General features: G+C 67.1%; 1 protein-coding gene across 1 annotated transcript in view; it reads left to right on the plus strand.

Moving 5' to 3' along the window:
* Window positions 1-14,229, plus strand: part of ZFHX2 (zinc finger homeobox 2) — a 32,715-nt gene that overhangs the window by 13,125 nt on the left and 5,361 nt on the right. Inside the window, 7 exon segments of the mRNA XM_050918956.1 lie at window positions 2,827-5,024; window positions 6,023-6,525; window positions 6,847-7,087; window positions 10,650-10,715; window positions 10,956-11,008; window positions 11,339-11,542; window positions 13,201-13,318. Of these exon segments, the coding sequence (XP_050774913.1) occupies window positions 2,882-5,024; window positions 6,023-6,525; window positions 6,847-7,087; window positions 10,650-10,715; window positions 10,956-11,008; window positions 11,339-11,542; window positions 13,201-13,318 (3,328 nt within the window). The 5' untranslated portion in view covers window positions 2,827-2,881.

Raw genomic sequence — 14,229 nt, forward strand, 5'->3', positions numbered from 1 at the left:
TGTCCCCATCCAGCCCCTGCACCCACCCACCCTCCTGTACATCCGTCCACCCCCTGCACCCACCCACCTATCCCCATCCAGCCCCTGCACCCACCCACCCTCCTGTACATCCGTCCACCCCCTGCACCCCCCACCTGTCCCCATCCAGCCCCTGAACCCACCCACCTGTCCCCATCCAGCCCCTGCACCCACCCACCCTCCTATACATCCGTCCACCCCCTGCACCCACCCACCTGTCCCCATCCAGCCCGTGCATGCACCCTCCCTTCTATACATCCGTCCACCCCCTGTACCCTCCCACCTGTCCCCATCCAGCCCCTGCACCCACCCACCCTCCTATACATCCGTCCAGCCCCTGCACTCACCCACCTGTCCCCATCCAGCCCCTGCACCCACCCACCCTCCTATACCTCCGTCCACCCCCTGCACCCACCCACTTATCCCCATCCAGCCCCTGCACCCACCCACCCTCCTATACCTCCGTCCACCCCCTGCACCCACCCACCTGTCCCCATCCAGCCCCTGCACCCACCCGCCCTCCTATACCTCCGTCCACCCCCTGCACCCACCCACCTGTCCCCATCTTGCCCCTGCACCCACCCACCCTCCTATACCTCCGTCCACCCCCTGCACCCACCCACCTGTCCCCATCTTGCTCCTGCACCCACCCACCCTCCTATACATCCTCCCACCTACCCATCCATCCATCTCCATACAGCCCCTCCCTCCATCCCTATACACGGGCTCTCTCTCTCTCTCTATCCCCATCCACCCCCTCTATCTATCTATCCCCGTCCCCCCCATCTATCTATCTCCAACCACCCCCTCTATCTATCTATCTATCCCTGTCCACCCCCTCTATCTATCTATCTATCCCCAACCTTCCCTCTATCTATCTATCCCCAACCTTCCCTCTATCTATCTATCCATCCTCAACCACCCCCTCTATCTCCAACCATCCCCCATCTATCTATCTGTCCCCAACCACCCCCTCTATCTATCTATCCCCATCCACCCCCTCTATCTATCTGTCTGTCCCTGTCCACCCCCTCTATCTATCTGTCTGTCCCTGTCCACCCCCTCTATCTATCTAGCCACGTCCACCCCCTCTATCTATCTATCTATCTATCCCCAACCACCCCCTCTATCTACCCCAACCAGCCCCTCTATCTACCTATCTATCCCCAATCACCCCCTCTATCTATCATCTATCTATCCCCAACCCCCCATCTATCTATCCATCCCCATCCACCCCCTCTATCTATCTATCTATCTCCAACCACCCCCTCTATCTCCAACCACCCTCTCTATCTAACTCCAACCCCCACATCTATCTATCTATCCCCATCCACTCCCTCTGTCTATCTATCCATCCCCAACCCCCCCTCTATCTATCTATCTATCTATCTATCTATCTATCTATCTATCTATCTATCTCCAGCCACCCTCTCAATCTATCTATCTATCCCCAGCCACCTCCTCTATCTATCCCCAACCACCTCCTTTATCTATTTATCCCCAACCCCCCCCTCTATCTATCTATCTATCTATCTATCTATCTATCTATCTATCTATCTATCTCCAGCCACCCTCTCAATCTATCTATCTATCTCCAGCCACCCCCTCTATCTATCCCCAACCACCTCCTTTATCTATTTATCCCCAACCACCCCCTCTATCTATCTATATATGTATCCCCACCCACTCCCCCCCCCTCTCGGAGGTGGAGGTGCATTTTGCAGCTCTTCGTGTCTCTCAGCCCAAGCCCACCAAGTGCCCCCATTGGTTCTCAGCCCCTCCCCATGTCCACCCCCTCACCACCCTCCCCCCCCCCGTGGCTCCCAGCGTGTCCAGCTCCATTTGCAATGGAAATTCCTCCTCCAGCCTGGGTGACTCTTATTTGCAATTTAAACACCACCGCCCTCCCCTGCCAGTCTCTCCCGAGCCCATACCCCAATGCTCCAGCCAGTGCCCCATGGAGGGGACAGGCCCCATGTCCCATTCCCGCCTCCCAAGCCAGCCAGTGCCCCATGGAGGGGACAGGCCCAATGTCCCATTCCTGCCCCCGAAGCCAGCCAGTGCCCCATGGAGGGGACAGGCCCCATGTCCTATTCCCGCCTCCCAAGCCAGCCAGTGCCCCATGGAGGGGACAGGCCCAATGTCCCATTCTCCCCCCACCCCATCCCGAGCCAGCCAGTGCCCCATGGAGGGGACAGGCCCAATGTCCCATTCTCCCCCCACCCCACCCCGAGCCAGCCAGTGCCCCATGGAGGGGACAGGCCCCATGTCCCATTCCCACCCCACCCCAAGCCAGCCAGTGCCCCATGGAGGGGACAGGCCCCATGTCCCATTCTCCCCCCACCCCACCCCGAGCCAGCCAGTGCCCCATGGAGGGGACAGGCCCCATGTCCCATTCCCACCCCGCCCCGAGCCAGCCAGTGCCCCATGGAGGGGACAGGCCCCATGTCCCATTCCCACCCCGCCCCGAGCCAGCCAGTGCCCCATGGAGGGGACAGGCCCCATGTCCCATTCCCACCCCACCCCAAGCCAGCCAGTGCCCAGCCCTGGGGCCGGACAGGAGCCAGTGCCCCCTACAGGGGATGGGTGGAGCTGAGTCCTGGGCCCTGGTCGCCGGTGTGGGGGGATGCAGTATAGTCGCTGCCCTGGGGGCTCTGCTCACCCTTCCTCACTCTATGCTGATAATACTCCCAGCCTCGAGGGGTCACGGCTGAGGGACAGGGGAGGGGACGGGGGGTAGGGGGACCCCAAGTGCTCCCTATTTCTCACCCTCCCTCTCTCACTCTGTTCTCCCCGCCCCACCCTCAGGGTCTCGGCTCCTGCGCTGAGATGACCCCTCCACGCTCCTCCTGCCTCCACCACCATGGACGCTCCCTCTAACTCTGCCTCCTCCTCCTCCTCTGCCCCCCCAGCCGACGGGCAGGATGCCAGGGCTGCAGGCTGGCCACCTCAGGACCCCTCCGCCCCTCCAGCCACCAAAGAACCCTCCCTGCCGGACCCCCCCTCCGCCTCCGCCTCCCCTTGCCCTGCTGAGACCGTGAGGCCCAGCCCCGTCCCCCAGCCGGAACCGGGCCCCGCCAATCTCCCAGCGGCCATCTTGTCCGCCCCACAACTCCAGGCAGGCTTTGGCCTAGTAGCACCAAGCCCGTCCCTCCTCCATCCCTCCGGCCCCAGGGAAGATGCCGAGGAGGAGGAGGAAGGCGGCGGCGGTGATGATGATGATGATGATGAAGAGGATGCGGAAGATGGTGGCAGCACAGCCCATCTGCTCTTCTTCCCTGATGGCTCAGCCTATCTCCTCAGCGGCGGCCATGTTCTCTTACCAAAGGGCTACTCTGGCGCCACAGCAACCCTGCCGGTGTCCACCCTCCACGTCCAAGATGGTGGCCCCAACCAAGGCTTTACGTCTACTGACCAAATGTCCCAGAATACCTCAGCGCCGGACGAGCAGCCCCCTTCCGGCGCCTTCCACAGCTACCGACTAGCCAGGGCCTCTGCTCCCACCACCTCTGCCAAAAACTCTCCCACCAAACCCAAAGATGCCGTCACCGACGGGGAGGGGGAAGCCAAAGTTGGCCAAGAGGAAGAACCATCATGGCCACCCTGGCTGTGCTTGGCCTGCCGTCTCTCCTTCCGACAGGGCCGCTCCTTGGCAGCCCATGCCCTCTCGGCCCATGGGGTGCGGCTCAGCCCCGGGGAGCGCCGGGCCCTGTCCCGCAGAGTCCCCGCCATGCTCCAAGGCACTGCCCTCAGCTTCCTAGAACCAAATAACCCCACCAGCGGGGTGGACCTCAGCGCCGGAATGTGTAGTGGATGGGTGAATGTAATGAAGGAGGAGGAGGAGGAGGAGGACAGAAGCCCCCGAGAAGGACGCAAGCCACCTGATGCCAAAGATTCAAGGGCCGGCGGCGTGGACTGGGCCAACAGGGGAGAGGAGGAGGAGCAACAGGAGGAGAAGGCTGAAGACAGGAAGGATGAAGAGGATGGGCTGAGGCTTCTGCTGGACCAAAGCTCACAGGGCCAAAGCCCACCCAGAGGCACCAATGTCCCGGATGACCCTCCACGAGGGAAGGCCAACACTGAGGTCACTGTTGGGTTGGCCAACACCGAGCTCAACAACGAGGCCAACAGCGAGTCCAATGTTGGGTTGGCCAACAGCGGGATCCACCCCAACACTGGAGGGGTCCCTATTGGCTTTGGGGATGATTACACGGCCATGGCCTATCCTGGGCTCAGTCTCTCTGGCCACATGTCCCTGCTGCATTCCCGCAACTCCTGCAAAACCCTCAAGTGCCCCAAATGCAACTGGCACTACAAGTACCAGCAGACCTTGGATGTCCACATGAAGGAGAAGCATCCCGAGAGCAACAGCCACTGCGCCTACTGCAGTGCCGGAGGCCCCCACCCACGCCTGGCCCGGGGTGAGAGCTACAACTGTGGCTACAAGCCATACCGCTGTGAGGCTTGCAACTACTCCACCACCACCAAGGGCAACCTCAGCATCCACATGCAGTCGGACAAGCATCTAGCCAACCTTCAGGGTTTCCAGGCTAACACGAGCAGCGGGGCCCAGCCAGTGCCCCCAGCCAACCCCACAGCCCCAACCCCAGTGGCCCTTGAGGAGAAAGAGACCAAGAGCAAGACGTCCTGGCAGTGCAAAGTCTGCAGCTATGAGACCGGCATCTCCCGCAACCTTCGCATCCACATGACATCAGAAAAGCACATGCAGAATGTACTTCTCCTCCACCAAGGGCTGCCATTGGCCTTGCCCGGGATCCTGGGACAGCCAGGGGGCAGCAGTGGGGGGAAACAGCAGCCGCAGACCGAGCTCTTCCAGTTCTATGGGGTGCAGGCTCTGGGTCACCACCACGGCCACCACCATGCAGGAGCCACTGGCGCCGTCCCGGGACTGCGGGTGGAGAAGCCCATGGAACCAGCACAGCTGCTGCTCAATGGCTTCCACCCACTGGGTCCCGCTGGGAGGAAGGGGGCGGTTTCAGCACCAGGTAAGGGGCTGCGGCCCTTTGCCTCACACAATGTCTTCACATCTCCCACTGTCACCACCATCACCACCAGTGACCTTCTGCCCACACTGTGCCCCCCATTCCACACGGTAGTTAATTTTGGGTGAGTTGGCCAACAGTTGAGTCAACGTTGGGTTGGCCAACAATCAGGTCCAACTTCAGGATGGCCATCAATAGGGGGATCCCTGTTCACATGCTCCCATGTCTCTCCTTCCTCCCCATGTCCACCCCACCAGTGAGCTCCATGCCCCCTTTCCAACCCTACTCCCACCTCTGAGAGCCCCATCCCCTCCCTCCTGCTCCATCCCACCATTCTCCTTCCTCCTTCCCTGGGGAAGGACACTGATAACCTGGAGGGGGCTGGGATCCCCCAAGAGAGTTTGTGGGGGCAGTAGGGAAAATGTCTTTTCAGGTCAATATTAACAGATTTCATCTATTCTCTTCTATCTTCTCTCTAATTTCACTCTTTCTTTTCTTTTCTTCCTTTCTTCCACTTTCATTTTTTATTCATTCCTGTTTTTTCTTTTGTTCTTTCCTTTTCTCTCTCATTCATTAATTCATTCATTGTTTCTTACCCATTCTCTTTCTTATACATTCATTTGTTCTTTCATTCCTCCTTTCTTGCTCTCACACATTCATTCTTTCTCTCTTTCTTCTCTCATTCATTCTTTCAATTGTTTCTGCTTTCTGGCTGGCTGTCTTGCTCATTTTTTCATTACTCATTTCTTCCTGTTTCATTTGTTCATTCTCTTTGTCTTCTCTCTCCCTTGTTTGTTCATTCTTTCTTTCTTTCTTTTATTCATTCTCTCTTGTTCATTTTCTTTCAATTTCTTATTCATTCTTTATTCCTTTCTTTTGCATTCATTTTTCCCTTTCCTGTCATTCTGTCTTCCTTTTACTCGTTCCTTTTTCTCTCATTCATTCTTCCTTTTCCTCTTTCTCTTTTCCCTTGTCTTGTTCTCTCTCTGCCCCACCCCCAGCGGTGCCAGTGCCACTTTCCCCATCCCCCTGTCCTCCGCCCGCGCTGGCCCCTGCCTCCCCCCCGCTGGCTGCGCCGGTGGCATCGCAGCGGCTCTTTGGCTGCCTGGTGTGCCAGCGTTTCGGCACGGACAGCGTGGAGGAGCTGCTTGGCCACTCCACAGCTCCGCGCCGGCTGCCTGAGGCCGAGTGGAAGGAGGTGGCGGGGGATCTCCACCGCTGCCGGCTCTGCGCCTACAGCACCCAGCTCAAGGCCAACTTCCAGCTACACCTCAAGACCGACAAGCACGCCCACAAGTACCAGCTGGCGGCCCACCTGCGTGAGGGGGGCGGGGCCCTGCCCACCGCCACCCCTGGAGGGGCAGAGCTGCAGCCTGGCCCCGCCCCCACCCCGCCCCCCCTCCACCTGCGCTGCAACCTCTGCGACTACGAGACCAACAGCAAGGAGAAGATGCGGCTGCACGTGCGAGGGGCGGGGCATGAGGAGCGCGAGCGAAGCTACAAGGTGAGGGGGCGGGGCGATGGGGGGGAGCTGTGGAAAGGGGCGGAGCTGTGAAGGAGGCAGGTCTAGGGATGGGGGACAAGAAGAGGGCAAGCTCAGATCCAAGGTGAGCAGGGGCGGGGCTGCAGCAGGAGGTGTGAGAGGGCGCGGCCCCCATGCGTCGGAGACAGGGAATGAAAGGTGAGGGTGTGGCAACCAGGCATGGGGGTGAGGCAGCCAAGAGAGCGGGGGCCCATCAGTTCTGTGGGGGGAGGGATATACACGGGGGGGCAGGGTTGGGGGGGACTGCCCCCAACACCTCTGATCTCTCTCTCCCCACCCCAGTTCCTGCTGGAGTTGGAGGCGTCGGCACCGGGTCCCGACCCTCCCCACTTCCACTGCCTGCTCTGCAACATCACCGCTCCGTCCTGCCTCGCCATGTGGCACCACCTACGGGCCCCCCAGCACCGCGACACCCAGGGCCAGCACCGCCCCCACCTGCTGCAGGGCGGGCGACCCACAGACGAGGCCACCATGGCCCTGGAGAGATGCATCTGCCTGGCCGAGCCCATGCCACGGAGCATCGGTACCCAGGGGCTGCGGGTCGGGAGTGCGGGGCACCGGCCGCGCTGGGAAAGGGGGAGCCCAGGGCTGGCAGCGCACGGGGCTGCGGGTCGGGAGTGAGGGGCACCGGCCGCGCTGGGAAAGGGGGAGCCCAGGGCTGGCAGCGCACGGGGCTGCGGGTCGGGAGTGAGGGGCACCGGCCGCGCTGGGAAAGGCGGAGCCCAGGGCTGGCAGCGCACGGGGCTGTGGGTCAGGAGTGCGGGGCACCGGCCGCGCTGGGAAAGGGGGAGCCCAGGGCTGGCAGCGCACGGGGCTGCGGGTCGGGAGTGAGGGGCACCGGCAGCGCTAGGAAAGGGGGAGCCCAGGGCTGGCAGCGCACGGGGCTGCGGGTCGGAAGTGAGGGGCACCGGCCGCGCAGGGAAAGGGGGAGCCCAGGGCTGGCAGCACACGGGGTTGCGGGTCGGGAGTGAGGGGCACCAGCCGCGCTGGGAAAGGGGGGAGCCCAGGGCTGGCAGCACACGGGGCTGCGGGTCGGGAGTGAGGGGCACCGGCAGGGCGGGGAGGGGCTGCGGGTCGGGAGTGAGGGGCACCAGCTGCGCTGGGAAAGGGGGGAGCCCAGGGCTGGCAGCACACGGGGCTGCGGGTCGGGAGTGAGGGGCACCGGCAGGGCGGGGAGGGGCTGCGGGTCGGGAGTGAGGGGCACCAGCTGCGCTGGGAAAGGGGGGAGCCCAGGGCTGGCAGCACACGGGGCTGCGGGTCGGGAGTGAGGGGCACCGGCCGCGCTGGGAACGGGGGAGCCCAGGGCTGGCAGCACACGGGGCTGCGGGTCGGGAGTGAGGGGCACCGGCCGCGCTGGGAACGGGGGAGCCCAGAGCTGGCAGCACACGGGGCTGCGGGTCGGGAGTGAGGGGTACCAGCCGCTCTGGGAAAGGGGGAGCCGACGGCTGGCAGTGCATGGGGCTGCGGGTCGGGAGTGAGGGGCACCGGCCGCGCAGGGAAAGGGGGAGCCCAGGGCTGGGCTAGCAGGGGCTGCGGGTCAGGAGTGAGGGGCACCGGCAGCGCCAGTAAAGGGGAAGCCCAGGGCTGGCAGCGCATGGGGCTGCGGGTCGGGAGTGAGGGGCACCAGCCGCTCTGGGAAAGGGGGAGCCGAGGGCTGGCAGCGCATGGGGCTGCGGGTTGGGAGTGAGGGGCACCGGCAGGGCTGGGAGGGGCTGCGGGTCGGGAGTGAGGGGCACCAGCTGCGCTGGGAAAGGGGGGAGCCCAGGGCTGGCAGCACACGGGGCTGCGGGTCGGGAGTGAGGGGCACCGGCCGCGCTGGGAAGGGGGGAGCCCAGGGCTGGCAGCACACGGGGCTGCGGGTCGGGAGTGAGGGGCACCGGCCGCGCTGGGAAAGGGGGAGCCCAGGGCTGGCAGCGTATGGGGCTGCGGGTCGGGAGTGAGGGGCACCGGCCGCGCTGGGAAAGGGGCAGCCCAGGGCCGGGCTAGCAGGGGCTGCGGGTCGGGAGTGAGGGGCAGCAGCCGTGCTGGGAAAGGGGGATCCCGGGGCTGGCAGTGTATGGGGCTGCGGGTCGGGAGTGAGGGGCACCGGCCGTGCTGGGAAAGGGCGAGCCCAGGGCTGGCAGCATATGGGGCTGCGGGTCCGGAGTGAGGGGCACCGGCAGGGTGGGGAAGGGCTGCGGGTCGGGAGTGAGGGGCACCGGCCGCGCTGGGAAAGGGGGAGCCCAGGGCTGGGCTAGCAGGGGCTGCGGGTCGGGAGTGAGGGGCACCGGCTGCGCTGAGAAAGGGGGAGCCCAGGGCTGGCAGCGCACAGGGCTGCGGGTCGGGAGTGAGGGGCATCGGCCGTGCTGGGAAAGGGGGAGCCCAGTGCTGGCAGCGCACGGGGCTGTGGGTCGGGAGTGAGGGGCACCGGCCGCGCTGGGAAAGGGGGAGCCCAGTGCTGGCAGCGCACGGGGCTGCGGGTCGGGAGTGAGGGGCACCGGCATGGGGGGGAAGGGCTGCGGGTCAGGAGTGAGGGGCACTGGCAGGGCGGGGAAGGGCTGCGGGTCGCGAGTGAGGGGCACCGGCCGCGCTGGGAAGGGGGGAGCCCAGGGCTGGCAGCACACGGGGCTGCGGGTCGGGAGTGAGGGGCACCGGCCGCGGTGGGAAAGGGGGAGCCCAGGGCTGGCAGCGTATGGGGCTGCGGGTCGGGAGTGAGGGGCACCGGCAGGGCGGGGAAGGGCTGCGGGTCGGGAGTGAGGGGCACCGGCCACGCTGGGAAAGGGGGAGCCCAGGGCTGGGCTAGCAGGGGCTGCGGGTCGGGAGTGAGGTGCACCGGCTGCGCTGGGAAAGGGGGAGCCCAGGGCTGGCAGCGTATGGGGCTGCGGGTCGGGAGTGAGGGGCACCGGCCATGCTGGGAAAGGGGGAGCCCAATGCTGGCAGCGCACGGGGCTGCGGGCGGGAGTGAGGGGCACCGGCAGGGCGGGGAAGGGCTGCGGGTCGGGAGTGAGGGGCACCGGCAGGGCGGGGAGGGGCTGCGGGCGGGAGTGAGGGGCACCGGCAGGGCGGGGAGGGGCTGCGGGTCGGGAGTGAGGGGCACCGGCCGCGCTGGGAAAGGGGGAGCCCAGGGCTGGGCTAGCAGGGGCTGTGGGTCGGGAGTGAGGGGCACCGGCTGCGCTGGGAAAGGGGGAGCCCAGGGCTGGCAGCGTATGGGCCTGCGGGTCGGGAGTGAGGGGCACCGGCAGGGCGGGGAAGGGCTGCGGGTCGGGAGTGAGGGGCACCGGCCGCGCTGGGAAGTGGGGAGCCCAGGGCTGGCAGCGTATGGGGCTGCGGGTTGGGAGTGAGGGGCACCGGCAGGGTGGGGAAGGGCTGCGGGTCGGGAGTGAGGGGCACCGGCCGTGCTGGGAAAGGGGGAGCCCAATGCTGGCAGCGCACGGGGCTGCGGGTCGGGAGTGAGGGGCACCGGCTGCGCTGGGAAAGGGGGAGCCCAGGGCTGGCAGCGTTTGGGGCTGCGGGTCGGGAGTGAGGGGCACCGGCAGGGCGGGGAAGGGCTGCGGGTCGGGAGTGAGGAACATCGTCACGGCCGCTCTTCCCCACCCCCCCGGGTGTCTGATTCTCATGCCGCTCTGGGACACGTTCAGGCGCGAAGCGGCTGCGGAGAAACGCTCCCTCCTAATGGATTATGACAGACACCCGGACTCGTTGCCTAGCAACCAGCAGGGAGAACGAAGGAACGGAAAAAAATGAGCGAGAGAAAGAGAGAAATTATCTCTGTGTAACTGACGGCCCCTGCGAGGTTCCCAAGGCCCAGAATCTGCCCCCTACTTCCCGACCCCCTGAACCTGGGGGGCTGCGGGTCGGGAGTGAGGGGCACCGGCAGGGCTGGGGCAGGAGTGAGGGGCACCGGCAGGCGGAGGGGGAGCCCAGGGCTGGGCTAGCAGGGGGCTGCGGGTCGGGAGTGAGGGGCACCATCTGGTTCTGGGGCCAGTGTAACGAAGCTGATGCAGGGAGGGGGGAGCGAAGGGGGGCAGCGTTTCATCAATCACATCATGACCCCGGCCCCTCCCTGCGGCTCCCACTCCCCTAACCCATCCCGTCTGCCCCCCCAGGGAAGGAATCAGCGTCTGAGCCCACGACCCCCGAGAAAGAGACTCTGAAGAAAGCCCCGCCCCCAGGTGAGTGGCCCCTCCCCCTCAGGACGCCTGGGTTCCTGCACCCCCACGTGAGATTCCAGTGTTCCCCTCCTGGGCAGTGGCTGGAGGACCCTGCACGGGCTCTGCCCTCTCCCCCAGAGGCGGGGGGAGGGGCCAGGCCTAGTGCCGCATGGAGCCCCGAGGGGGGATTCGGGGTGGCAGGTTGGGCGGGAGGGGAGGGCAAACAGAGCCAGTCACTAACCAAGCCCCCCCCCCCCACAGGACTGGACGAGGCAGAGCTGAAGAGCCAAGCAGGGGGGCAAACCCAGACCACGGTGAGCACCCCAAGTGGGAGGGGGCGACTCCCCATCCCGGACGCCTGGGTCAAATCCTGGTCCCTCCACCATGCCCCAAGGCCTGACAGCTGCCCGAGTGTCTCCCCCGTCCCGGACTCCTGGGTCCCCTTTTGCCCATCCCTGTCTTTCCGTGCCCCACCCCCTGGGACCGGGAGCTGCAGGACAGATGTCCCGGATTCCTGGATCCACTCTCTGGCCTCGGATTCCTGGGTCTCTTTCCCCCATCCCGGACGCCTGAGTCCTTTTCACGTGTCCCAAATGCCTGGGCCCCTCCCGTTTGGTCTGACAACTCCTCCCTCCGCCCCCCAGGTGTTCTGCTGCCCGTACTGCAGCTACGTGAGCCGGGCGCCGGCGGGGGTGCGCAGCCACGCCGTGTCCCAGCATGCCCTGCAGCCGACCTACCGGTGCCCGCTGTGCCAGGAGGAGCAGCTGGTGGGCAGAGGCAGCCTGCGCGTCCACCTCAGTCACGTCCACAACGTGGTGCCCGAGTGCGTGGAGAAGCTGCTGCTTGTGGTGAGTGCCCCCCAGTGCCGGGCTGGGACCCCCCCCCGGACACAGCTCCCCCCAGTGCCGGGCTGGGACCCCCCCCGGACACAGCTCCCCCCAGTGCCGGGCTGGGACCCCCCCCCCGACACAGCTCCCCCCAGTGCCGGGCTGGGACCCCCCCCCGACACAGCTCCCCCCAGTGCCGGGCTGGGACCCCCCCCGGACACAGCGCCCCCCACTGCCAGGCTGGGACCCCCCCCGGACACAGCGCCCCCTAGTGCCAGGCTGGGACCCCCCCCCGGACACAGCGCCCCCCAGTGCCCGGCTGGGACCCCCCCCCCGGCACAGCGCCCCCTAGTGCCGGGCTGGGACCCCCCCCGGACACAGCTCCCCCCAGTGCCAGGCTGGGACCCCCCCGACACAGCGCCCCCCAGTGCCGGGCTGGGACCTTCACGGCACAGCAGCCCCCAGTGCCAGGCTGGGACCCCCCCGGCACAGCGCCCCCCCAGTGCCAGGCTGGGACCCCCCCCGGCACAGCGCCCCCCCAGTGCCAGGCTGGGACCCCCATGGCACAGCGCTCCCCAGTGCCGGGCTGGGACCCCCCCCGGACACAGCGCCCCCCAGTGCTGGGCTGGGACCCCCCCGACACAGCGCCCCCCAGTGCCGGGCTGGGACCTTCATGGCACAGCAGCCCCCAGTGCCAGGCTGGGACCCCCGGACACAGCGCCCCCCCAGTGCCGGGCTGGGACCCCCATGGCACAGCGCACCCCCAGTGCCGGGCTGAGACCCCCCAACACAGCACTCCTCAGTGCCGGGCTGGGATCCCCCAACACAGCACCCCTCAGTGCCGGGCTGGGACCCCCCAAAACAGAGCCTCCTAGTGCCCCGGGCTGTGACCCCCATGGCACAGCCCCCCCAGTGTCAGGCTGGGACCCCACAGCACAGCGCCCCCTAGTGCCGGGCTGGGACCCCACGGCACAGTGACCCCCAGTGCTGGGCTGTGCCCCCCCCCCGCACAGTGTCCCCTAGTGCCAGGCTGGGACCCCACGGCACAGTGACCCCCAGTGCTGGGCTGTGCCCCCCCCGCACAGTGCCCCCTAGTGCCAGGCTGGGATCCCACGGCACAGTGACCCCAGTGCTGGGCTGTGCCCCCCCCCCGCACAGTGTCCCCTAGTGCCAGGCTGGGACCCCACGGCACAGTGACCCCAGTGCTGGGCTGTGCCCCCCCCCCCCCCGCACAGTGTCCCCTAGTGCCAGGCTGGGACCCCACAGCACAGCGCCCCCTAGTGCCAGGCTGGGACCCCAGACACAGCGCCCCCTAGTGCCAGGCTGGGACCCCAGACACAGCGCCCCCTAGTGCCAGGCTGGGACCCCACGGCACAGCGCCCCCTAGTGCCGGGCTGGGACCCCAGACACAGCGCCCCCTAGTGCCAGGCTGGGACCCCACGGCACAGCGCCCCCTAGTGCCGGGCTGGGACCCCAGACACAGTGCCCCCTAGTGCCGGGCTGGGACCCCACGGCACAGTGACCCCCAGTGCTGGGCTGTGCCCCCACCCGCACAGTGCCCCCTAGTGCCAGGCTGGGACCCCCTGACACTGCATCCCCCAGGGCCAGGTGGGGAGATGGGGTCCGGACCTAGTATAACTTTCCGCTCGTTTAATTCTCCTGTTCCATTCTCTCCCCAGGCCACCACTGTGGAGATGAACTTTGCCACCAAAGTCCTACCCAGCCCCAGCCCTGCCCCTGAGACAGGAGCAGCCCCAAACCCTGAGTGCGTGGGGGAGTGTGGACTGGCACCCACAGGTGAGCACCCCCCGGCATCAGGCTGGGAGACGGGGCATAGCCGGACCCCTTGGCACAGCACCCCCTGAGGCCGGGCGGGGAGATGGGGCGGGACCGGGACCCCCTGGCACAGCGCCCCCTGGGGTCGGGCGGGGAGATGGGGCAGGACCGGGACCCCCTGGCACAGCGCCCCCTGGGGTCGGGCGGGGAGATAGGGCAGGGCCGGGACCCCCTGGCACAGCGCCCCCTGGGGCCGGGCGGGGAGATGGGGCGGGACCGGGACCCCCTGGCACAGCGCCCCCTGGGGCCGGGCGGGGAGATGGGGCGGGACCGGGACCCCCTGGCACAGCACCCCCTGGGGCCGGGCTGGGAGATGGGGCGGGGCCGGGACCCCCTGGCACAGCGCTCCCTGGGGCCGGGCTGGGAGATGGGGCGGGGCCGGGACCCCCTGGCACAGCGCCCCCTGGGGCCGGGCGGGGAGATGGGGCGGGGCCGGGACCCCCTGGCACAGCGCCCCCTGGGGCCGGGCGGGGAGATGGGGCGGGGCCGGGACCCCCTGGCACAGTGCCCTCTGGGGTTGGGCTGGGAGATGGGGCGGGGCCGGGACCCCCTGGCACAGCGCCCCCTGGGGTCGGGCTGGGAGATGGGGCGGGGCCGGGACCCCCTGGCACAGCGCCCCCTGGGGTCGGGCTGGGAGATGGGGCGGGGCCGGGACCCCCTGGCACAGTGCCCCCTGGGGCCGGGCTGGGAGATGGGGCGGGGCCGGGACCCCCTGGCACAGTGCCCTCTGGGGTTGGGCTGGTAGATGGGGCGGGGCCGGGACCCCCTGGCACAGTGCCCCCTGGGGTCAGGCTGGGAGATGGGGCGGGGCCGGGACCCCCTGGCACAGCGCCCCCTGGGGTCGGGCTGGGAGATGGGGCGGGGCCGGGACC

The sequence above is a fragment of the Gopherus flavomarginatus genome, chromosome 11 (genome assembly GCF_025201925.1).
Source record: "Gopherus flavomarginatus isolate rGopFla2 chromosome 11, rGopFla2.mat.asm, whole genome shotgun sequence".
Taxonomy (NCBI): Eukaryota; Metazoa; Chordata; order Testudines; family Testudinidae; genus Gopherus; species Gopherus flavomarginatus.